This window comes from Ruditapes philippinarum, unplaced genomic scaffold (genome assembly GCF_026571515.1).
Source record: "Ruditapes philippinarum isolate M1 unplaced genomic scaffold, ASM2657151v2 ctg9405_1_1_1_1, whole genome shotgun sequence".
Taxonomy (NCBI): domain Eukaryota; kingdom Metazoa; phylum Mollusca; class Bivalvia; order Venerida; family Veneridae; genus Ruditapes; species Ruditapes philippinarum.
In genome coordinates this window covers 1-26,124 of record NW_026866070.1, presented here as the reverse complement: position 1 = coordinate 26,124, position 26,124 = coordinate 1, and the positions used below count along the sequence as shown (strand labels likewise).

The 26,124-nt window shown below is 33.1% G+C and overlaps 1 protein-coding gene across 1 annotated transcript; it reads right to left on the bottom strand.

Annotated features, from left to right (window-relative positions):
• Positions 1-1,973: 1,973 nt before the first annotated feature.
• LOC132731187 (phospholysine phosphohistidine inorganic pyrophosphate phosphatase-like) lies at positions 1,974-23,866 on the bottom strand. The gene is made up of 6 exons (XM_060717324.1): positions 23,679-23,866; positions 14,052-14,239; positions 11,044-11,197; positions 9,142-9,205; positions 2,357-2,449; positions 1,974-2,069 (listed from the first exon to the last, which is right to left on the bottom strand). The coding sequence occupies exons 1-6, from the start codon at positions 23,795-23,797 to the stop codon at positions 1,974-1,976; spliced, it is 714 nt and encodes a 237-aa protein (XP_060573307.1). The 5' UTR covers positions 23,798-23,866.
• Positions 23,867-26,124: the final 2,258 nt, after the last annotated feature.

Genomic DNA, 26,124 nt, shown 5'->3' with positions numbered 1-26,124 from the left:
TATTGACACATTTCTGCAACATTTCCAGTGCTATTTTCTTTAGATGTTGCACATATAATATGCTCTAAATCAATTACCAAAACATTATTAAAACACATGCTTGGCATTTTCAAGAGAATTAAAAATAAAATGCAATAATGTGCCTTCAAAAAAAAAATGGAGTATTCATATACTTTTCTTTTTAAAATCTTGATAAATAAATTACTTCCCTTTACAAATAATTACCACCATTATTTTCTATTATTACATTGTACATGTAAAGCTATTTTTTTTTATTTAGACATAATAAGCAATAATTTTAAATTCGACAGGCTTTGTTGCAAGGATTGTCTACAAATCCATTCAGGCTTCCACTACAGGATTTTGGTTTTCATCTTCTAGCCTGAAAGTTAAACATTAAGATTGTTAGTATCAATAACACTGATGAATGTGACAAAGAACGTGACAAAGCTAAGAACATTGGCTAACTATGAGGAAAAATTCGAAAAAGATATAAGTGATGAGACAGAGCTATTTCTAAATGCATTACAATTCTTTTGTTTCGTCAATTGATCCAAATATCAAGCTAAAGGGTATATAGAATATAGCCAATACTCCAAATATTAAAGATATACGTCAATACACGAGTAAGCTGTGGATAACAATAATATCAATATGTACAAAAAAGAATGCCAAGTTTAAAAGTTTATTCTTTTATTGTCATAAAAAAAATGAAGGTATTTTAATAAAAATTATTTAATTTAATTATAAATTAAGAAATGTGTTAAATTTTGTCACTTATTTTTCCATTACTTTATTTTGCTTTGTCATTTTGAAAATTTTTATATTTACATTGCGTTATCAAAGTTTAAAGTATTTTTTTTTGATTTAAAGAATAATGTATAATTTAAAATGTTCATGAATAAGACCCAATTTTTCCCGCGTGACCATTGGAATTTTATGACCATAAAATCAATATGGGTCCCCTACAGGCCATGGACAATGTTCCTACAAAGTTTCATTAATTTCAGCTTTTCTCCAGTCACATTTATTGCAACTATGACCTTACTTTTGACCAAGTTACCTCAATATCGCTATGGGTAATCAAGTAGTCATGACTAACCTAAATAATGTGTCACCAAATTACCTCAATATCGCTATGGGTAATCAAGCAGTCTTGACTATCCTAAATAATATGTCACAGGATTGTATGCCAAAGTGTTCTCTAATTTTTTGTTGTCAAAGCTGCAAGTTTCTACAGGTTAAGGCCACTTTGACCTTAACCTTTGCCCTGATAACCTTAAAGAAAAGAGTGGGCATCTAATAGTTATGACCCAATAATGACCAAATAATATAATTGTAGGCAAAAGTGTTCCCTAAATATTGATCAGACAAAATTTCAGTGGTCAAATCCATAGTGTCCTTGACCTTTGACCTACTGACTTTGAAATCCATAGAGATCATCACCTACACATGCCCAATCCCTGCACCATATCTTAGAACTGTATGCAAAGTGTTCCCTAGATATAAGTTTATAAAAGCTTTTAAGGGGCCCAGGCCACGAGTGATTATTGACCTTTGACCTATTCATCGTAAAAACAATACTGTTCTCAATTTATTAGGGATCATTTACTAGTAATGACCAACATCAACACAAAATCATAAGACTTTGGCGAAAGTGTACTGTTATCATTTTTTGAAAAACAAGCTTTTGAGCCTTGTGAAGACCAAGGTGACCTTGACTTTTGACCTACTGACTTCAAAAATAAGTAGGTTTCATCTACTGGCATTAGGGAATATTCATACAAGTTACATAAATCATGGCTTACTCCTTCTTTAGTTATTGATTGGAAAAGTTAAAAATGACATACATAAAGACAGATATACAGACTGACCCCATCAGTCCTTAAAAAAAAACAGAATAATAATAATTAATAAAAACCCTGAAGAGTATTGGTTAATTTCTCACAGTCACAATACAGACTATTGTTTTCTTACCTGAATTTACCTGTCCTAACTTGTATACCTCTTAGACCAGCATTCTGTGCTCCACCAACATCACCAACTATATCATCACCAACCATAACACACTATAACAAAACAATATACTGCTTTAAGTCTCAATTTGGGTTCAGTCAAAAGCAAAGGCATTTTTTAAAGAACAGTTATCTGATATATGATTATAAAAAAACAAGTCAGAAACAAAACATTACACAAATGTTAAGGCAACCCTAACACAAGGATGAGTTGGAAGGCTCCCCAGGAATTGATAAAGTGGCAGAAGGATAATTCTTTAGAAATTATCTAAATGATAAAATACATATGGAGTTGGTTTAATGTGATATGAACAATTATTTAGTGAATATGCACTACTCACTGTTTCAGGTGTTATGTCCATATCTTGTACAGCTGTATGAAAGAAGGCTTTTGCAGGTTTCCCTACCACTTCTGCTTCAATATCACAAGCATACTGTAGCAAGAAAAAAACAGTCATAATATACTACAATATAGCTGAAAGCAAAATAATTAAAGCATGATTGGCCTGAATTGTTCACAATGATTACCTGGAATTGCTCACAATAACTGCCCTGAATTGTTAATAATAATTTCCCTGAAATGCTTGCTATGATTAACCTGAATTTAACACAATTCTGGCCCTGTTTGCACCCATTGATGGACCTTCATTACTCACAATGATAGCTGGAAATGTTAACAATGATGGCTAGAAATTGCTCAAAACAATGGCTCTGAACTGCCCAAAACAATGGCTCTGAATTGCTCAAAACAATGGCTCTGAATTGCTCACAAGGACAACCCTAAGTTGCTCAAGATGACAACCCTAAAATTGCTCACAATGATAGCCCTGAATTGCAATCAGCTATCAACTTTCTCAATGGCCTTTAATTACTCACAATGCTGGTCCCAAATTGCTAACCATGATAGCCATATCTTTCACAATTATAGCCCAAAATTAATCACAATAATGACAATAAATAGCTCACAATGATGGAACATTATAGCTCATAATTACTGCCCTGAATTGTTTGTTCATCATGTTGGCTGTAATTTTCTAATAACAATGGCCTTAACTTGCTTACAATGATTTCCCTGACTTGCTGTTAATGATTGGCATGAATTGTTCATGATGAGGGTCCCTAATTGCTTACAATGATACATTGTTTGCCCTGACTTGCTCACAAAAATGGATGATTTTAGCTAACCTTGAGTGTTACAAACTTTAAAGCAACCACCTCACCTGCTGAGGTTGAGATGCATAGACTCCAGTTATTTGAACCCAGTTAGTTGCCTCTTATGACCATGCAGGAATAAATGATGGCTGCAATTCTTATGCCTCAACCATTAAAGACAACCCCGCGGCCACAAGGGGGGTTATAGTTCTGAATTGATCATAATAATGGACCTGAATTGCTAATCATGATAGCCCTAAATAGCTCACAAAGACAGCCCTGAATTGCTTACAAAGATGACACTAAGTATTTTTTATTGAGAGGCTGTGGGGTTTGCTCAATGAAAAATCTCATGCAGGATCCAATTGTACCTTCTATTCTTGAATTTTTGTCAGTATTAATTCTAAATTTACAATCACATTTGTTGGCAACAAGTAATTTCAGGAAACTGAGTTATCCTTTCATTTGCATCATTATACAGTAAAAACTCTGAAAACCGGACCCTGTGCGGACTTGACCAAAAGTCCGGTTTTCAGAGGATTCCGGTTTTCAGAGGTTTTATACATTCATTGATAATTATGATGTGTTTGAACAATGACTTTGTTCAATCATTTTGTATTTACTTTTCAACCCTTTTGTCTAAGTCATATTTTAAGTTCTTTTTGCAATAAATGTCTTAAGTAATTTTATTATGCAAATCCATGAATATAATTCAGAAAATCAGAAATTAAAACACCACATTGTCTGAAATATATCATAATATCTTTTTCATTAGCTTTGAAATATGTTATTAATGGTATTTATTTAGTATTACTATTTTTGCCTATAATTGATATCAAAACAAAGATAACTTCATGATCAAAATTTAAAGCAAAACAGGAATCATTTTAAAAATAGTTTCTGAACTCTTTTAGACCTTTTATATTAAAAAAATCATAACACATTAAAAACATTTTTGAAAATTAAAATCTACATGAGGAAAAACACAAATATGATGAAAGAGCTATAATTTAATTGACAAAGAAATTAACATACACTGACAAGTGTTTTCACACCTGCATAGATAAAAGGAAATGACCATTACCTGGTATTTGAACATGTCACCTGTTGAGATTATGTTTAGATCTACATTAAAATACACAGAAAGTTGACATTTTAAATTGCTGTCCGGTTTTCAGAGCATTTTTAATGCATGTTTAGCATTAGAAACCATAGAAAATCGTCCGGTTTTCGGAATTCAGAGGTTCCGGTATTCAGAGGATTTTTTTTCAATGAACATATAGGGAGAAAATACGGGACTTTTAAAATAGTTCGGTTTTCAGAGGATTCCGGTTTTCAGAGGGTCCGGTTTTCAGAGTTTTTACTGTATGCCTTTATGCTAAAATAGCAAGAAATTTGTAATGCTACCACATTATTAATGCTGTCACAGCAACAACAAAATACCATGCTACCACAGCAACCATATCATTTATGCTACAACTGCAGCCAATTAAATTTACTATGCTGCAACAACAATAACAACATATGGAATGCTGCCACAACAACCATATATGACATTTTGCCTCAACAATCACATGACATTCTGGCATATCAGACAATAATGACGTGCTGCCAGAGAAACCACATATGACATGCCGCCATAACAACAACATATGACATGCTGCCACAACAACCACATTAAAACAAGAGCCCGGTTTGAGCCGGGTGATGCTCCCAGAATAGGTTTTGGACACAGGAAAGTACACCTCTTGTAGTTTCAGAGTTATGTCCGTGGAAAAAGTTCAAAGTGCAATAATTCCAAAATTAGGAAAGGAAGAGTTACTGTTCTTAGCACTGCACTTGTAATTAATGTGATATATCAACCTACAAAGTTTCTTGTTGATATCTCTTATGGTTTCTGAGTTATGTCCAGGACAACTTCAAAAAGTAAAAATAAACAAAGGGCAATAACTCCAGAATCAGGCAATCTGCAGCCAATTAAATTTACTATGCTGCCACAACAATAACAACATATGACATGCTGCCACAACAACCATATTTGATATTCTGCCACAACAATCACATATAACATTCTGGCATATCAGAAAATAATGACGTGCTGCCAGAGAAACCACACATGACATGCCACCATAACAACAACATATGACATGCTGCCACAACAACCACATTAAAAAAAGTCATTTGTTATGTTGCCAAAGCAACCAAATATGTTATGCTTCAGCCAACTTAATTCATTATGCTGCCACAATAATGACATATGACATGCTGCCACAACAACCACATAAGAAATTCTGCCACAGCAACCACATATGACATGCTTTCACAACTACAACATTTGTTATGTTGCTGTAGCAACCAAATATGTTATGCTTAAGTCAACTAAATTTATTATGCTGCCACAGCAACCACATATGACATGCTGCCACAGCAACAACATATGACATGATGCCACAGCAACCACATATGACATGCTGCCACAACAACCACATATGACATGCTGCCACAGCAACCACATATGACATGATGCCACAACAACAACATATGACATGATGTCACAGCAACCACATGACATGATGCCACAGCAACCACATATGACATGCTGCCACAGAAACCACATATGACATGCTGCCACAGAAACCACATATGACATGATGTCACAACAACCATATATGACATGATGCCACAACAACATATGACATGCTGCCACAACAACCAACATATGACATGATGCCACAACAACATATGACATGCTGCCACAACAACATATGACATGCTGTCACAACAACATATGACATGCTGCCACAACAACATATATGACATGATGCCACAGCAACCACATATGACATGATGCACAACAACCACATATGACATGATGCCACAACAACATATGACATGCTGCCACAACAAACATATGACATGCTGTCACAACAACATATGACATTGCTGCCACAACAACCACATATGACATCCTGCCACAGAAACCACATATGTCATTATGCAACAACAACAGCATATGACATGATGTCACAGGAACCACATATGACATGATGTCACAGCAACCATATATGACATGCTGCCACAACAACCACATATGACATTCTGCCACAACAACCACATATGGCATGCTGCCACAACAACCACATAAGACATGCTGTCACAACAACATATGACATGCTGCCACAACAACCACATATGACATGCTGCCACAACAACCACATATGACATGATGTCACAACAACCATATATGACATGATGTCACAGCAACCACATTGACATGATGCCACAGCAACCACATATGACATGCTGCCACAAACAACCATATATGACATGATGCCACAGAAACCACATATGACATGATGTCACAACAACCACATATGACATGATGCCACAACAACATATGACATGCTGCCACAACAACATATGACATGCTGTCACAACAACATATGACATGCTGCCACAACAACCACATATGACATGCTGCCACAACAACCACATATGACATGATGTCACAACAACCATATATGACATGATGTCACAGCAACCACATATGACATGATGCCACAGCAACCACATATGACATGCTGCCACAACAACCACATATGACATGATGCCACAGAAAACCACATATGACATGATGTCACAACAACCACATATGACATGATGTCACAACAACCACATATGACATGATGCCACAACAACATATGACATGCTGCCACAACAACATTTGACATGCTGTCACAACAACATATGACATGCTGCCCAACAACATATATGACATGATGCCACAGCAACCACATATGACATGATGCCACAACAACAACATATGACATGATGTCACAACAACCACATATGACATGATGTCACAACAACATATGACATGCTGCCACAACAACATATGACATGCTGTCACAACAACATATGACATGATGTCACAACAACATATGACATGATGTCACAACAACATATGACATGATGTCACAACACCATATATGACATGATGTCACAGCAACCACATATGACATGATGCCACAACAACCACATATGACATGATGTCACAACAACATATGACATGATGTCACAACAACATATGACATGATGTCACAACAACATATGACATGATGTCACAACAACCATATATGACATGATGTCACAGCAACCACATATGACATGCTGCCACAACAACCACATATGACATGATGTCACAACAAACATATGACATGATGTCACAACAACATATGAATGATTGTCACAACAACATATGACATGATGTCACAACAACCATATATGACATGATGTCACAGCAACCACATATGACATTGATGCCACAGCAACCACATATGACATGCTGCCACAAACAACCATATATGACATGATGTCACAGCAACCACATATGACATGATGTCACAGCAACCACCTATGACATGATGCCACAGCAACCACATATGACATGCTGCCACAGAAACCACATATGACATGATGTCACAACAACCATATATGACATTGCTGCCACAGCAACCACATATGACATGATGCCACAGCAACCACATTATGACATGATGCCACAGCAACCACATATGACATGCTGCCACAGCAACCACATATGACATGATGTCACAAGCAACACATATGACATGATGTCACAGCAACCACATATGACATGCTGCCACAGAAACCACATATGACATGATGTCACACAACAACCATATAATGACATAATGCCACAGCAACCACATATGACTGGCTGCCACAACAACCATATCTGTCATGCTGCCACAGAAATCCTACTTAAAATATGTTATGCTGTCACAGTAACCGTATTTGTTATGCTGTCCTAGGAACTGCATTTGTTATGTTTAAAGATAAAAAAAAATTCCAATCAACAAAAGTTTTTCTAATTTTAAATAATTAGGGGATAAGACTTAGGGAAAATGATGTACACAAAACAGGAAAATTTAAAACATTGAAACATTATAACAACTAGAGCCCGGTTTGAGCCGGGTGATGCTCCCCGAATAGGTTTTGGACACAGGAAAGTACACCTCTTGTAGTTTCAGAGTTATGTTCCTGAAAAAAGTTCAAAGTGCAATAATTCCAAAATTAGGCAAGACAGAGTTACTGTTCTTTGCACTGCACTTCTAATCAATGTGATCTATCAACCTACAAAGTTTCTTGTTGATATCTCTCATGGTTTCCAAGTTATGTCCTGGACAACTTCAAAAAGTAAAAATAAACAAAGGGCAATAACTCCAGAATTAGGCACGGCAGAGTTATGATTCTTGTGCACTGCACATCTACCCATTGAGATATATCTACCTACAAAGTTTCATGTTGATATCTCTTATCTAAAAGAGGAGATAATTAAAAAATGAGGCTTAACAGAGTTACGGTTCTTTTGCACTGCACTTCTACTCAATGAGATCTATCTAACTACAATGTTTCATCTTGATATCTCTTATAGTTTTAGATTTATGTTCCAGATAAAGTTTAAAGTGTTAAAATTAACAAAGGGCAATAACTCCAAAATTAGGACAAAATGAGTTATTGTTTTTATGCACTGCACATCTACCCATCCAGATCTATTCACTTACAAAGTTTCATGTTGATATCTCTTATAGTTTTAGAGTTATGTCCCGGACAAGATTTTTCTATAAGGGGAGATAATTCAAAAACCAGGCAAAATAGAGTTATGGTTCTTTGACACAGCACTCCTCCTCAATGCCCTCTACCACTGTATGAAGTATAACAAATTATCTCCAAGGATTTTCAAGTTATGCTCCGGACAAGACACTGGACGGACAGATGGACAAACGGTCAGATGGACAAGGCGCCGACTATATGCTCCCCCGAAATTTTTCGGGGAGCATAAAAACAAAAATATGGCCATTTATAGTTAAAGTTGTAGCTTTAACTATGTGAAGTGGTTTAAACTTCATGTAAAAATTATGGGATTTTATCTTAGTTAATTCTACTATACCTCGAGTGCCTTCATAAATGGGCCAGCATCTAAAACCAGTTGTCCCCCATGCTTGTAGTACTTTCTAAAAGTAGACATGAAAAACACTGTATGATTTATCATAACAATGCTGCATCATTAGCAACTATTCTCAATCTATGGGTTCATTTTCTCCTTTAATTTTTCAATAAGATTTCTATCTTAACAATTTCAATAAATTAGTCATATGAATACCTAAGATCATTAGCATGCATTATAACAACAATATAGAGGCATCATGGTATGTTGGTAAGCTAGCTGGTGATGATTTACCAAAAATATGTAATCACTTCACCAAAACTCCCCCACCCCCTCTCCACACACACATTTAGTAATGAGCACCCATGCACCGCTCTTCATATTTGCAACAATTCCCCTCCCCCACATATTAGTGACAATGCTCCCCATATCAGTGACAATTCTCCCAATATTAGTAACAAGTCATGTCACATTAGTATGATTAATCCCACATTAGACCAAATCACATTAAAATTACTTTGAAATTGTTTGTTGAGGAACACATTTTCATATTACATTGAGCAAGTCTAAAAACACCTTGAACTTAAGGTAAGATAGTAGTTTGATAGTAAGTACAATTTTAAAGTTGAACTAATTGCCATTTGTATTAGTCATAATTATAGATACTATTAGATGAAAACTACTTGAAATAATTATAAAGTTACATATTGTAACATTAAGGCTGTTATATGAAAATTTAATCAATCAATTTCGAAAGTACATCTTTTGTTGAACCACAGAATCACACCTTTGTATGCTTAATACAATCAATAACTGGGTATTATCTGAAGATGAAATGAGCCATGCCACGACAAAACCAACATAATGGGTTTGCGATCAGCATGGATCCAGACCAGCCTGCGCATCCGCGCAGTTTGATCAGGATCCATGCTGTTGGCTATCAGTTTCTCTACTTGTTATAGGGCTTGAAAGCGAACAGCATGGATCCTGATCAGACTGCGCGGATGCGCAGGCTGGTCTGGATCCATGCTGGTTGCAAACCCATTATGTTGGTTTTGTCGTGGCACGGCTCAAATCATGAATAAACCTGGAATTGACTTAAAAGAACAGCTACTGGGGTTGAGTTGATCTAAGGGGTTAGTTGATGCACCGCATCAGCTAAAGGGGTTAATTGAACTAACCCTATAGGGGGTAGATAATGCGGCTAACACCCCTTGGCTGATGTGTCTCATCAACTAAACACCAGTAGCTGCTATTTTAAAACAATTCCATGTTTAATCATTACTCAAACTTCAGATAATACCCTGTTCAATACACTTTATACAAATAAATGGACACAATATCATGTAATTGACAAAGTCTATATTGAATTAACTGCAACAGTATTGTCATTTTAAGCCAAACGTGTGGCCTCAAGTAAACATTTAAGCCTACAGTAAAATGAACTGGATTTGCTATAAAGTTTATGAAGTGCTATATAAGAGAAAATGTGGTCACATTTTGTGGTGATCAATACAATCTAACCAAAGGCTTCAATAAAAAGATTGCATATTCCAAGACAAAACTTTCACAAACATGATTTATCTTTTCATCTACATATTACATGTAAACTTGAAATTTGCTAATACATGTCCTGACAATTTCCAAAGAATGCAAACAGGTTTTGCACTTACAGCAATAAAGTTTATGGCATGCTTTATTAAGTGTTTATGTGTTCCAATTTTGTTATTTTTAAAACAATCCAAAATGATTACATATTCCTAAAATGAAATTAAATCAAACAATCTAGGGGTTCAATAAAAAATTATGTGTATTTATAAATTAGAATTACTAAACAAATCTTTAGCAAACAGAATTAACCTGTTAATTTTGCTATTTTTAGAAGGATTTTATGTATTTACATACCCTTTGCCCATTGAAAATAACACTGGATTTTCTAAGGATTTGATTATTTGAAATGCTCTGTTAAGATTTTCATAAGAAAAGTTTGTCTCAGCATCTCCAATAACAACACAATTTGGGTTGGTCTGATCAACGGCCGCAAAGTCTGGGAGACATTCTGAAAAATATAATAATTAATTATGTTCTGTTTAGGGAGTTTAGATTAAACATATTTATTTCCAGAATATATGTGCATATCGTATACATTTATACATATACAATACAAATCAAAACAGTTTTATTTCAAGAAAAAGGACTAGAAATATGTTTTTATTTGTATAACTAAGGGGCTTTGACTACATAGTACCCTTTTTTCTAACTGAAGACCCTAGACCGTTTCCCATTCCACTTTTTTTTAAATCTCTTCATTACCATATGTATACATAAAAAAAAAAATTTTTTTACTTACATTTTTATATATAGAAAAAAAAACTTCTACTTATCTAACCGTCATGCTTTTTGGGTGAGAAACCAGAAACAGATCTAAAAAAATTCTGGCATATTATTTCATATTTAAAATGGTTTACCTCAATATGATATATATGTTCATGGAAATTAAAGTCATTTCATCCATAACTATCTTTTTACAATAGTGTATGAACTTACAACTTAAATAACAACGGCAAAATGATGTCATCCTAAGCACATATTTCCCTTCTAAAATGACGTCATATTAACGTGGTTCATTCATAAAGTGCGCTAAAATAACGTTGTTGTTTGGCACACGACTCATCTGGCACCCCCCATGCCAGATGAAATTTCCGGCATAGGTAAAACGCACAGAAATGCCAGTCTGCTATGCAATAAAGTTTGGTAATGATGTTCTATCTGTTGGTTCATTAAGCCATGATTTTCACAAAGTTTAAGGACAGTAATCATCCATCTGTTGGTTCATTAAGCCATGATTTTCACAACGATTTAAGGACAGTAATGATCCATCTGTTGGTTCATTAAGCCATGATTTTCACAACGATTTAAGGACAGTAATGATCCATCTGTTGGTTCATTAAGCCATGATTTTCACAAAGATTTAAGGACAGTAATGATCCATCTGTTGGTTCATTAAGCCATGTTCACAAAGATTTAAGGACAGTAATGATCCATCTGTTGGTTCATTAAGCCATGATTTTCACAAAGATTTAAGGACAGTAATGATCCATCTGTTGGTTCATTAAGCCATGTTCACAAAGATTTAAGGACAGTAATGATCCTTCTGTTGGTTCATTAAGCCATGATTTTCACAAAGATTTAAGGACAGTAATGATCCATCTGTTGGTTCATTAAGCCATGATTTTCACACAAAGATTTAAGGACAGTAATGATCCATCTATTGGTTCATTAAGCCATAATTTTCACAAAAATTTAAAAGGACAGTAATGATCCATCTGTTGGTTCATTAAGCCATGATTTTCACAAAGATTTAAGGACAGTAATGATCCATCTGTTGGTTCATTAAGCCATGATTTTCACAAAGATTTAAGGACAGTAATGATCCATCTGTTGGTCATTAAGCCATGATTTTCACAAAGATTAAGGACAGTAATGATCCCATCTGTTGGTTCATTAAGCCATGTTCACAAAGATTTAAGGACAGTAATGATCCATCTGTTGGTTCATTAAGCCATGTTCACAAAGATTTAAAGGACAAGTAATGATCCTTCTGTTGTTTCATTAAGCCATGATTTTCACAAAGATTAAAGGACAGTAATGATCCATCTGTTGGTTCATTAAGCCATGATTTTCACAAAGATTTAAGGACAGTAATGATCCATCTATTGGTTCATTAAGCCATAATTTTCACAAAAATTTAAGGACAGTAATGATCCATCTGTTGGTTCATTAAGCCATGATTTTCACAAAGATTTAAGGACAGTAATGATCCATCTGTTGGTTCATTAAGCCATGATTTTCACAAAGATTTAAGGACAGTAATAATCCATCTGTTGGTTCATTAAGCCATGATTTTCACAAAGATTTAAGGACAGTAATGATCCATCTGTTGGTTCATTAAGCCATGTTCACAAAGATTTAAGGACAGTAAGCCATGTTCACAAAGATTTAAGGACAGTAATGATCCATCTGTTGGTTTATCAAGCCATGATTTTCACAAAGATTTAAGAATCAGGATCAAGATCAGGATCAAATTTAAAAACTCAAATATTCTCTATTGTTTATCCTAATCAATAATTAACTTCATAAAATTGGACTTTAAATTGCTTGATTATGAAATTTTATAATAAATTTCTTGTTATTTTAAAAGATTATTTTATGATTAATTTCTTCTTATTTTACACTAAAGATACGGGCATTTTACAATTGATGCAAATACATGTATTGGCTTTGATCCTATATTGATTCTTATTTTATTCCAATAATTTAGAAATGTTTTTAATGGGGTTTTTTGTGTCAAATTTATCCGAATCAGGGTTGTTTCTTTGCAAATCAGCGATGTTTTATATTTTATTTATGTACACCACAATTTTTGCAAACTACAATTAATTTTAGTTTTATAGAACAATGAGAATAAAATCCAGTTTATCTGATCCTGATCTTTCCTTAGTTAATGTGTGTCTGGTAAAGGTTGCAACTTCTACTCATCCACTTACATTCGTAGACTTGGACATCAGGAGGGTTAAAATTTGCTAATACTTGTACTACTAGGGCAGGCCTTTATAAGATTTATAAATCTAATATCAAACATTCTCTAGTAAAGATCACTTATTTGTTCAGGTCTATTATTGACAATTTTGCAATTTTTTTTTCTAACATTTGTAAATGAAAAAATGTTAGACATTTTTCTATCCTTAGCTCTGGGGACCCTTCAAAATAACTCCCTAAAAAAAATTAATTTAAATATATGAGCAGAATTTAAATGGAATCGGAATCCAAAACTTACACAAATGAGTTGACAGGAAAAATAACAAACCCTGTGGACACCAGTAGGGTGAAAAAAAAATATTCAAGTATTTTACCATCAGTTACAATAAGGTATGGTCTCAGGCTTCTTTGTTGAAGAATTTTACACACAGCTGGTATTGGTGGAAATATCTCAGTTTCTTTCAATTCAAACCCAACTTTTGACAACTTCTCCACAAGTTTTTTCCTGGTGGTGGTGGTTTCATTGGTACAAAATCTTACTGGAAGACCTGAGGCCTTTAATCTGTAAGTAAAATATTTTTTTAAGATACAAGCCTTTACAATACTTGTCATGACACAGAATTGATCATTAATAGGGAAAAAAATGTAAAAGTGACTTGGTAGCTCTGGTAAAGCTGCCAAAAGATATTCAGAAAAACTAAGGTTTGAGTTACTGGCAAACTGCACATTTTTCTCACCCTGTGACATCTGGTGCTCTTAGTTTGAATTTCAATGTCATTCAACAACTTATTCATCAATTATACTAGAAAAAATAGGTTGCCTAGTAAATGTTTTTAATGGCTCCAACATACATGTAATAAATTAAACAACAATGTGTCATCAAATACTGTGTAAGTTTAAATATTATACAATGCAGAACTTATCCAGTTCCTTCCAAAAGAAATCAAAATTAGCAAAAAAGTACCAAAAAGTCTCAAGCTTGCTAGGTACAAAAATAGTTCTAGAAGAACATGAAGAAATACTTAAATTACCATGTTCCAGACACCTATGCCATAGAGAGGATGCAGTAAAGCAGCATTTAGACACCTTTAGTGAAGATATGCAACGTCTAATGCAGAACATTATTTATTGGGGTCTGGATACACATTGAAATTTCAAAAATGTATATCAATAATTCAGTGTCTGAAAATGTTTGATTAGGCTGCTTCGGGTGAAGCGTAAGGTTATGCCGGAGAAGTGTTGATTGTATCGAAGAGTATTTTGAAACACATAAACAGATAAATACAACAAGAGGGCCATGATGGCCCTGAGGTCGCTCACCTGTATAAAGGCACCCGGAGCGGGGCCAGTTTAAACCCCAGGGCTTTTATTTAAAAAAACTTGGAAGACACCCAATAGAAGATGTTTCACAATGTTAAGTTTTTACTACACACATATAATGAAAAACAATGATCTACTCCCCCCCCCCCCCCAGTTAGGGCCAATTTTAATCCAGGGGCTTTTATTTTAACAAACTTGGTAGACACCAATAAGAAGATATTTCATGCTAAACATCTAAGCTCTAGCTCATTGGGTTTTTTAAAAGAAGATTTTTTAAGTTTTTACTAAACACATAATTATAGTTAAAAACAATGACACCCCTGGGGCGGGGCCAGTTTTGACCCCAGGGCTTTTATTTGAACAAACTTTGTAGACACTTACTAGAAGATGTTTCATGCTTAATGTCTAAACTCTAGCTATTTGGGTTTTTTCAAAGAAGATTTTTAAGTTTTTGCTTTACACATATAAGGAAAATCAATGACACCCGGAGCGGGGCCAGTTTTGACCCCAGGGCTTTTATTTGAACAAACTTTGTAGACACTCACTAGAAGATGTTTCATGCTAAATATCTAAACTCCAGCTATTTGGGTTTTTTCAAAAAAGATTTTTTAAATTTTTGCTATACACATATAAGGAAAATCAATGACCCCCGGGGCGGGGCCAATTTTGACCCTAAGGCTTTTATATGAACAAACTTGGTAGACACTCATTAGAAGATGTTTCATGCTAAATATCTTAGCTCAAGCTCTTTGAGTTCTTTAAAAGAAGATTTTTTAAGTTTTTACTACATGCATATAGGGAAAATCAAAGACCCCCTGGGGCGGGGCCAATTTTGACCCTAGGGCTTTCATTTGAACAAACTTAGTAGACACTCATTAGAACATGTTTCATGCTAAATATCTTAGCTCTAGCTCTTTGGGTTCTTTAAAAGTAGATTTTTTAATTTTTTTACTATATGCATATAGGGAAAATCAAAGACCCCCTTGGGCGTGGCCAATTTTGACCCCAGGGCTTTTATTTGAACAAACTTGGTAGACACTCACTAGAAGATGTTTCATGCTTAATATCTCAACTCCAGCTATTTGGGTTTTTTCAAAGAAGATTTTTTAAGTTTTTGCTATACACATATAAGGAAAATCAATGACCACCTGGGGCGGGGCCAATTTTGACCCCAGGGCTTTTATTTGAACAAACTTGGTAAACACCCATTAGAACATGTTTCATACTAAATATCTTAGCTCTAGCTCTTTGGGTTCTTTAAAAGAAGATTTTATAAGTTTTTACAAATAAATTATGCATATAGGGAAAATCAAAGACCCCCTGGGGCAGGGCCAATTTTGGCCCAAGGGCTTTTATTTGAACAAACTTGGTAGACACTAACTAGAAGATGTTTCATGCTAAATATCTAAACTCTAGCTATTTGGGTTTTTTCAAAGAGATTTTTAAGTTCTTGCTATACACATATCAGGAAAATCAATGACCCCCGGGGCGGGGCCAATTTTGACCCCAGGGCTTTTATTTGAACAAACTTTGTAGACACTCACTAGAAGATGTTTCATGCTTAATATCTAAACTCCAGCTATTTGGTTTTTTTCAAAGAAGATTTTTTAAGTTTTTGCTTTACACATATAACGAAAATCAATGACCCCCGGGGCGGGGCCAATTTTGACCCCAGGGCTTTTAATTGAACAAACTTGGTAGACACCTATTAGAACATGTTTCATGCTTAATATCTCAACTCCAGCTATTTGGGTTTTTTCAAAGAAGATTTTTTAAGTTTTTGCTATACACATATAAGGAAAATCAATGACCCCCTGGGGCGGGGCCAATTTTGACCCCAGGGCTTTTATTTGAACAAACTTGGTAAACACCCATTAGAACATGTTTCAATCTAAATATCTTAGCTCTAGCTCTTTGAGTTCTTTAAAAGAAGATTTTTTAAGTTTTTACTATATGCATATCTAGGGAAAATCAATGACCCCCTGGGGCGGGGCCAATTTTGACCCCAGGGTTTGATTTGAACAAACTTGGTAGACACTCATTAGAAAATGTTTCATGCCAAATATCAAAGCTCTAGCTCTTAGGGTTTTTTTAAAGAAGATTTTTTTAATTTTTTCCTATTTTTTAATGGAATTTAAATTTTTGAACAACATTGAAAGGGGTCCACCTAAGGATCATTTCTGTAAAGTTTGGTTGCAATTGGCCATGTGGTTTAGGAGGAGATGTTGTTTGAAAAGTTTGACGCCGTTTTTTGAAGGACGCACGACGGACGCAGAGTGATGACAAAAGCTCACCCTTGAGCACTTTGTGCTCAGGTGAGCTAAAAATAGGAATAAAACATTTCTTAATGAAAACAAAAATGTAGTAACTTTGTAAGTTGTATTTTTCACAGGGGTCCGACACACTTGGGTGTGTTCATACTAACACATCAGATTATTAATAAAATTGGTTACATATATAAAGTTTTACGGAATGAATGCAAAACGATACGTCCCCAAGTAAAGAACATATCAAATGGTTGATCAATAAGGTTCCATTTCTAATATTTTATGGACTGGAAAACGATAATTCAAATTCGGTTCATTCCGTAAATATCACATCCGTGTGCAAATAAATCTAAGTTTAATATATTTAGTTTTACGGAATGAATGCAAAACGATACTTAAAATTCAGTTCATTAATTCTGTAAAGATCGCCATAGATTCGCCATAGATTGTTATTCAATATTTAATTTTACAGAATGAATGAAAAATGATACTTCAAATTTAGTTCATTCTGTAAAGATCACATCAGATTGTTAAATTTAAGATCAATTTATTAAATTTAACGGAATTAATGCAAAACGATAAGTTCCCAATTCAGTTCATTCCGTAAATATTACAACAATTTTATGATAAATTTGCTTCTATATTTGATATTTCACGGAATGAATGCAAAATGATAATTTAAATTCAGTTCATTCCGTAAAGATTACATAATGCAAGGCAAAAGAAATGATCGAATATTTCATATCGCGGCTGTATATATATAATCCAGTCTTTGTCCCCGGGGACGTTGCCCACAGCACTTTCAAGTAATGAAAATGAATATAAAAACATATATTTGTTTGAAAAAGTCATTAAGATACTTTCCCCAAAACAACCAAGCCCCATTTTATAAAATAAAAGAACCCCTCAAGAAAACCCTCTTCCCGGGAAAATTTCCCTTTACGAGGCAAAAGAAATGATCAAATATTTCATATCTCCGCTGTACATGTATATATATAATCCGGTCTTCGTCCCCAGGGACGTTGCCCACAGCATTTAAAATGTTATAATATATAAGTTTATAACAGGTATCAAAATGTTTTAAGATGGTAAATTAAAATTTCATATGAAATGGAGATATGTTTTATAGTTTTGTCAGCGATAATGTGCGAGCATTATAGAAATAAACATTTCGAGCGTTTACATGATACCGACGTAATCTGTCATTGAAGTCGCTCTGACAATGAAAAATAATTTTTTTTTTAAAAACTTATTGTCCCCTGGGGGACGATGACCAGATTATGCCACAGACACTTGGAGTATGGACCCCGCCCTTCTCCGCCCCTGAATATTAAAAACTAAAAGTATTGTTTATTACAAGAATTAGTTTTAAATTTGTGCTTATATTAGTATAAGACGGTTAAGTGACTAACACGTGAACAAGTTTACATAGAATTTCATTACGTTTTAAAAGTTAAACAGTCAATTTTTTACCAACGTTTCAATTTCTTGAAGATACCAAGCTTCGAAATGTAAAAACAACTGACCTACATATATTTCAGCAGACATTTTCATAAAAAATCTTACGATTTATCTTAAGTTTTTGACTTACGATAATCGTGAGTTAAATCTTAAGTCATTTTCACAAAGCCACTTGTAAGTTTAAATTTTATCTTAAGATAAAAAATTCACTTACGATAAATCTTACGATAAAAAAATCCCTTGCAACGTTCATTTGATATTGATGTGCATGCTCTATATTTTAATTCCGGTTTTAAAATCAAGTAATAAAGAGCTTGAAATATCTATTGAACACAATGAAATTTCAATAAGAACAAAAAATGATTCAAACTGATATAATTTATATCTTAATTGAAGATAATTATAAATATCTAAAAGATTCAGAAAGAAGGTCTACTATGTTATTTATAAATAAAAAGGTACCACTAGTACACGCTGGCAATGAAATCGAACTCACCAAATGTACAAATTATTAGTTTTCAATAATACTACAGTATAGTTCACATTTAAACTATTCATAGCCCTCTCAATCGTGACGTCATCAAGTCATGACATCACAAATGTTTATGTTGAAAAATAATTTAATATATATTTGTCCTCCAACTTTTTGTTTGTTTTTTATTCAGTTTAGGTAAGTTTGTTTTTTGGGGTTTTACGTCACATCGACACAGTATAGGTCATATTGCGACGTTCCAGCTTTACTGGTGGAGGAAGTCCTCAGGTGCCCTTCAGTGCATTATTTCAGGCACAAACGGTCACCTGAGTAGAACCACCGACGTTCCGTAAGCTAGCTGGATAGCTTCCTCGCATGTCCCTGTCGGGATTCGAACCCACAGCGGTGAGAGGCAAGTGGTTTGACGTCAACGACAGTTTAGGTAACAGATACAAGATTTATTTCATGCTTTCCAGTTTTATTGTAATATATCAGATGATTATATTCTGATAAACCACAAGTGAAATTTATAAAATATAATTTTCACTGTAGCCGGACTATATCTGATAGCGGATGAAAAGAAAATCAGAACTAAATGGAATAACGGGCAGAAATAAATGCCGTCTTGCGTAAATTTTGCTTCTTTAGGAAAAGAAAGTCGGTGTCACCATGCATCATGTTAAAAACGTAACAAAGTTAGAGGAATTTAAAAGAACTATATTTCAAAATTGATGATGTGACGTCATGATGTGATGACGTCAAAAGGGAGAACGCGCAACGTTACACAGAAAAATCAGTAAAAAATACTTAAAATCACTGAAAAAGCATGAAATAAAAAGAAAATTTTTTGTTTTACATATAAGATTGAAATATATTTCATTCGTGAACACCAGCTATAATGTTTTCACTCGTGGCTACGCCACTCGTGAAAATATTGCATCTGTTTTTCACTCAGTGAAATTATATTCAATCTTACATGCAAAACAAACAAATATCCTCTATATTTTACCCTTAAATTACCCTTCAGTGAGAAAAAATTACACTTACAAACGGGGAAGACCTATCATAAAGTTATGACAGATTTTGCACTTAAGATTTTCTTACGATTTTTTGTGAAAAGGAGATTTATCGTAGGAATTCTCTTAAGATAAAAAATTGTAGTAAGATTTTTTGTGAAAATGTCTGCTGGTATTTATGTTATCACATGCCATTTATTTCTGATGTAAATCAGTCTATGCATATATTCCTTTAATAAATAAATGCATGTTTTTATCAGATCGTACCATTCTTCCAAGCTTTGCACAATTACATTTTCCTAACTGTGTAACATGCTTCTTTACTAATTCATGAAGACTAGAATGTTTCACGTAAATAACAGCGGGAAAATCGCTTGGAAAAAGAAATTCAATCGCAACTACTCGGCCCTTTCCGTCAGTCTTCTTGATTTGGTTTCTGTACTGATTAGGGGAAGTAGCCGCTGCGAGGTTTTGGTTCTCGGCATGAAAATGAAAGCGCAAAACAGTGCCGAAATTCATTCCAGTTGTCTCACATCATTGGGAAGCGTACTTTGTTATCTTTATGAGATTATGATATTTTTGGGACTTTTTTAAACGTGGTTATAATAGCGGAAAACAAGTTTTATGTTCAAGACATGTGCCCAGGTCGTAATAAATTAATATGCAAAAATATTTTGACGTATGGTTTGCACGATAAAAATAGGCATGGTGTATACAAGTGCGGATCAAGAAGGGGAGCCACGCACATAACCCCAAGTGTCTGTGGATAATGCCAGTGTCTGTGGTATTTTTCACTGTTTTTGGGGTGCATAGAAAAACCGGAAAGCACCGGATAGCACCGAAAAACCGGAAAGCACTCAAATTTCTCATAAAAACATATGAAAACGTTAATTAATCGGTTTGAAAGTGTTACCAATCGATTTATTAGATTAAAATCTTTCAGACAAGTCATTTTTATTTTTATATATTGATAATTATTACGAGTATTTAGGAAAATAGATATATCGAGTGCTTTCCGGTCCTGTTAAGATACATGTACATTACCTGATAGCAATATTGTTTATCCAAGTTATACATGAAAACTTTATTTTATTGGTTTGAAAGTGTTACCAATCGATTTATTAGATCAAAATCTAACAGACAAGTCATTTTTAAAAAAATATATTGATAATTTTTACGAATATTCAGGAAAATAGATATATCGTGTGCTTTCCGGTCCTGCTAAGGTACATGTACATTACCGGATAGCAATATTGAATATCAAAGTAATACATGAAAACTTTATTTTATTGGTTTGAAAGAGAAGAACAATAATTGTTTCAGTGATGTTTTTTTTTATTTTTGACAATAAACAGTGCAATGAATAAAAATAAACGAAACTAATTACTAAGAACAAAATAAACAGATATAAAACAGAACTTAGCAAACATATATACATACATAATTGAAAAATAAGTATGATATTGAAATCAATCAAGGTACACTTCACGCCTCGTTTATTTCACGGGCACACGCTGATTGAACGGACACGCGCTGATTTAATTATCACATGTAAAGAGGTGTTAATAATACACAATAACTTGATGTATTTAACTGATTGATTATTTGAGGTATTATATATGATATTGAAAAGTCATTTAAACTTATAATTTAATTGTATTTACAAACAGTGATGTTTTAAAAACAAAATCAACAAATAACTATCTCATTATTATTTATCAACACATTCTAATGTACACACAATGCACGGATACTCCGTCATGATTTTTGATATTTTATTTAAGAGATATTCCAATTTAGATTTAATAGCACTACTAGCATTTAAATAAAAATTATGGTAATGGATTAATGTTGTTGAGGTTTATATACCATTTTATTCAAATAAGAGTAAATTTTAATAGCACCTGGATATAAAGTTCTAAGAGATTCCATATATATCCGTTACAAACATTTCTTTTCATGAGTGCCGTAATAATCTTCATTAAACAAAATTAATTTTTATATCAAAAGAGTGTGTAGTTAATTGCAATTTCTAATTGTCTAATTTAATGTGCATGTAAAGGACAGTGTCTAATAAAGCAACTTTGATGTGCAGGTCGGTACTCTCAATTATCATAATTGTGTACAAATTGATTAAATCATCACCTTTTTGTGCTACAATATACAAGGTCTTTAATCAGCAAGGATAAGCCTGTGTGATAAACAATATAACAACTACTGTCCTCCACTGATGACCACATTGCTTTTCGGTACACATAGTATGGTAAAAATAAAGACATAACTGAACGAAAATTTATAAGTTTTTCTTTATTTTACATGATATAAAAATATAATAATAAAAAATATGGTTCGATGCTTTGAATAACTTATTGGTGCTTTTTACACATCCTCTTTCTGTCCTTCACACAACCTATAAAATATTAGAAATATGATACATTGATCTATGGTATGAGCAAGATTGAAAAATCGTGTAACTAATCATAATATTTTTAAATGAAATAAGTTCAACTTAATTATTCAATTTATAACACTTTCACATAATTAATATGAAGGATTAGTGTGATTTATATAAATATTGGAGTGCTATTCGGTAAAGTATATGTACTTTAGCATTACCGGAAAGCAATCAATACAACTTTGTAACAACTTTGAAAATCGCGAAATGAAACATAAAATATTTATAAAAACGTCATGATATACAGATCTCCAACTACTAAGTTGTCTAAATAGATTGGTAACACTTTCAAACCAATAAAATAAAGTTTTCATGTATTAATTGGATAAACAATATTGCTATCCGGTAATGTACATGTATCTTAGCAGGACCGGAAAGCACTCGATATATCAGTTTTCCTAAATACTCGTAATAATTATCATTATATATTTATAAAAACATGTTTTCTGAAAGATTTTGATCTAATTAATCAATTGGTAACACTTTCAAACCAATAAAATAAAGTTTTCATGTATTACTTTGATATTCAATATTGCTATCCGGTAATGTACATGTACCTTAGCAGGACCGGAAAGCACACGATATATCTATTTTCCTAAATAATCGTAAAAATTATCAATATGTTTTTATAAAAATGACTTGTCTGTAAGATTTTGATCTAATAAATCGATTGGTAACACTTTCAAACCAATAAAATAAAGTTTTCATGTATAAGTTTGATAAACAATATTGCTATCCGATAATGTACATGTATCTTAACAGGACCGGAAAGCACTCGATATATCTATTTTCCTAAATACTCGTAATAATTATCAATATATAAATATAGAAATGACTTGTCTGAAAGATTTTAATCTAATAAATCGATTGGTAACACTTTCAAACCGATTAATTAACGTTTTCATATGTTTTTATGAGAAATTTGAGTGCTTTCCGGTATTTCGGTGCTATCCGGTGCTTTCCGGTTTTTCTATGCACCGCTGTTTTTGTACATGTTGTAACCTTTTCACCTGTTCACAGCATCGATAGATCCTTCAATTGCAACTCCTCCATCAGGTCCACTGTCATATAACACTCCAGTTATATCTAATAACACCCCTCTGATTGTTTTTTGGTACCAAGCCGTCATTAATGCTTTAATATAAATATAAAACGCTATTAAAAGCTATTTATCTTTCAATTTGCGAATATGTACAAACGGCGTTTTACAATTAAAGGGAAGTAATGCAAGACTATAAAAGCTAATCGGAACACCTCGGGCGACTTCAAGAATTCGCCGAACTTGACGGAGATTGCCGAGTTGTTACGATTGGGGTAAAATATAAGCAACAAGAAATTTGTTAAGTATGGAAGGGTATTAATGCAAAAATTACATCTTGCTGTCTTACGTTACATCGTGCTTTCTAACTTGTACATCTTGCATTCTGACTTTTACATCTTGCTTTCTTACATGCACATTATGCTGTCTGCTGTGTGCGTCTTGCTTAATTGTATGTTGATATCGTTATTTAACTATCAATAATTACAGTATAGTTATATATAACTTTAAATTATGTGACGTCATTCCTTTGTTCTGAGCGTACTGTATTTTTAATACAGTACAGGAAGGTGTCCAATATTAACGTGTAAGTCCAATATTAATTGTGTAACACATTAATATGAACAGGTGAAAGAAGCTTCAATGACCACAGGATTTTATGGAAAATCATCAAAATTAAAGAAAGAATAAAAGATTAAATAAGTGTAAGTTAACACGAGTAATGCAACGTTCTTCCTTTGCCCGTTACGTTTTTTACAGAATTTTACTAAAAGCACAATAATTGTTATCTGTCGATGATTTCTTTGCTCATTTCACGAATTCTATTTTCAAGCCTACTGGTTTTCGATCTCCAAGCTCTTAAAATTATATATTACCGTTTACGCTTCCGTAGTGGTAATTCTTGCCTATTGTCCGTTTTTTCTTTTTACATGTATTTTAATTGACAATTATACTTGATTTGATTCATTGTATATACGTACTGTTTCAGTAAGGTCAACTTTTCAAATAAGTGTAATGGTCAGCTTTTCAGATAGATGAAATTATAGAGAAAATAAATTCATCTTTTCAAAACAAAAGCTGTTATATTTGATTACATATATGTTTGACTTATATAAACGATTCCAGACCCCTATGGTATGACAAATACCAATTCAAAAATAAGAAAAATCTCATTTTCGTTGCGTAAATATCCAAAATTAACCCTAATGGTCATTTTAACACAACATTTTACATCTGTGATAGCTGTAGTGATATGAAAAATAAACATATCATTTTTAACACTTAATGGTCAGTAAAAATCCTTCATAAAAGTAATAAAATAGAGAAAATAAGAATCCATAAAGTCATCTCAGTCAAGCATTCAAAATATCCAAGATTTTACACAAATTTGAAAACTTTTATTTTTTACAATTTCTTGTACAAATTTATGTAACTGTATGTGTGTAAATCCAACATTTTGTGTAACTGGTTTATTTTGTGTATATCATCGTGTTGTTCATGTACATAAGTAGTAGATATAAGCCGAAAACTGTCCAATATGTAAAATATTAAATTTCATGAGGCGCGTAGCGCCGAAGGGAATTCAATATTTTACTTATTGGTCAGTTTGAGGCTTATATCTTACTTAAATTACTACTTTTACTATCAAATATCATGTTAACTATCGGAAAATTAGAAATAATGTATTTTTGAGCTAGAAATATGCAATATTAATGTTTTAGCAATTATCTTTTTCTTACTTGCAGAAACCTATAGGTAGCCTCTATGTTCGTAGCCTCTTGAATAACAAATTAAATGTCCGTAGCATGAAATTTTCGTGTTTTGAAATATGACCAATTATGTACATGAACACAATGATATACACAAAATATACCAGTTACACAAAATGTTGGACTTACACATATACAGTATACATGAATTTACATATGGATTTTTACAAGGAATAATAAAAATGAAATGTTTTTAAAATTTTTTGGGGTTGAATCTCGGTTTTTTTAAAGATTGACTAAAAAATTTCAAATGATTTTTAAAAAGGGAAATTTTTTATTTGACCTTTTAAAAGGTTTTAAAAAATATATTTTTTACTTTATTTTAGAATTATCCCCGGATGAAAAATTTTTGGAAAATTTTTAATGAAAACCCAAAATGATATTTTTTTATTTATTGAATTAAATTTATTTTGTCTTACCAAAAGGAGCCCCGGGAATCGTTTTTTTAAAATAAAAAACATTTCAAAAATAACCGTTTTTTTTTAAATAAAATTGAATTTGTATTCTCTATTGTTTTTAAAAAAACTGACCTTTTACCCTTTTTTTTAAAAAGTTGTTTTTTTAAACTAAAAAACAAAATCGACATACAAAAAAAAGCAAATCATTTTATGATTTCAATTTAAACCCGTATTCTTTGTATTCAAAAAC

Bases quoted from the DNA above. Each gene is read 5' to 3' on its own strand.
- LOC132731187 (XM_060717324.1), bottom strand. From the start codon at position 23,797: ATGACGGCTTGGTACCAAAAAACAATCAGAGGGGTGTTATTAGATATA. The intron at 9,206-11,043 runs GTATGTAAATAC...GTCTACTTTTAG, and splicing joins TTATTTTCAATGGGCAAAGG to AAAGTACTACAAGCATGGGG. The intron at 2,070-2,356 runs GTGAGTAGTGCA...GTTTTGTTATAG, and splicing joins TGGACATAACACCTGAAACA to TGTGTTATGGTTGGTGATGA.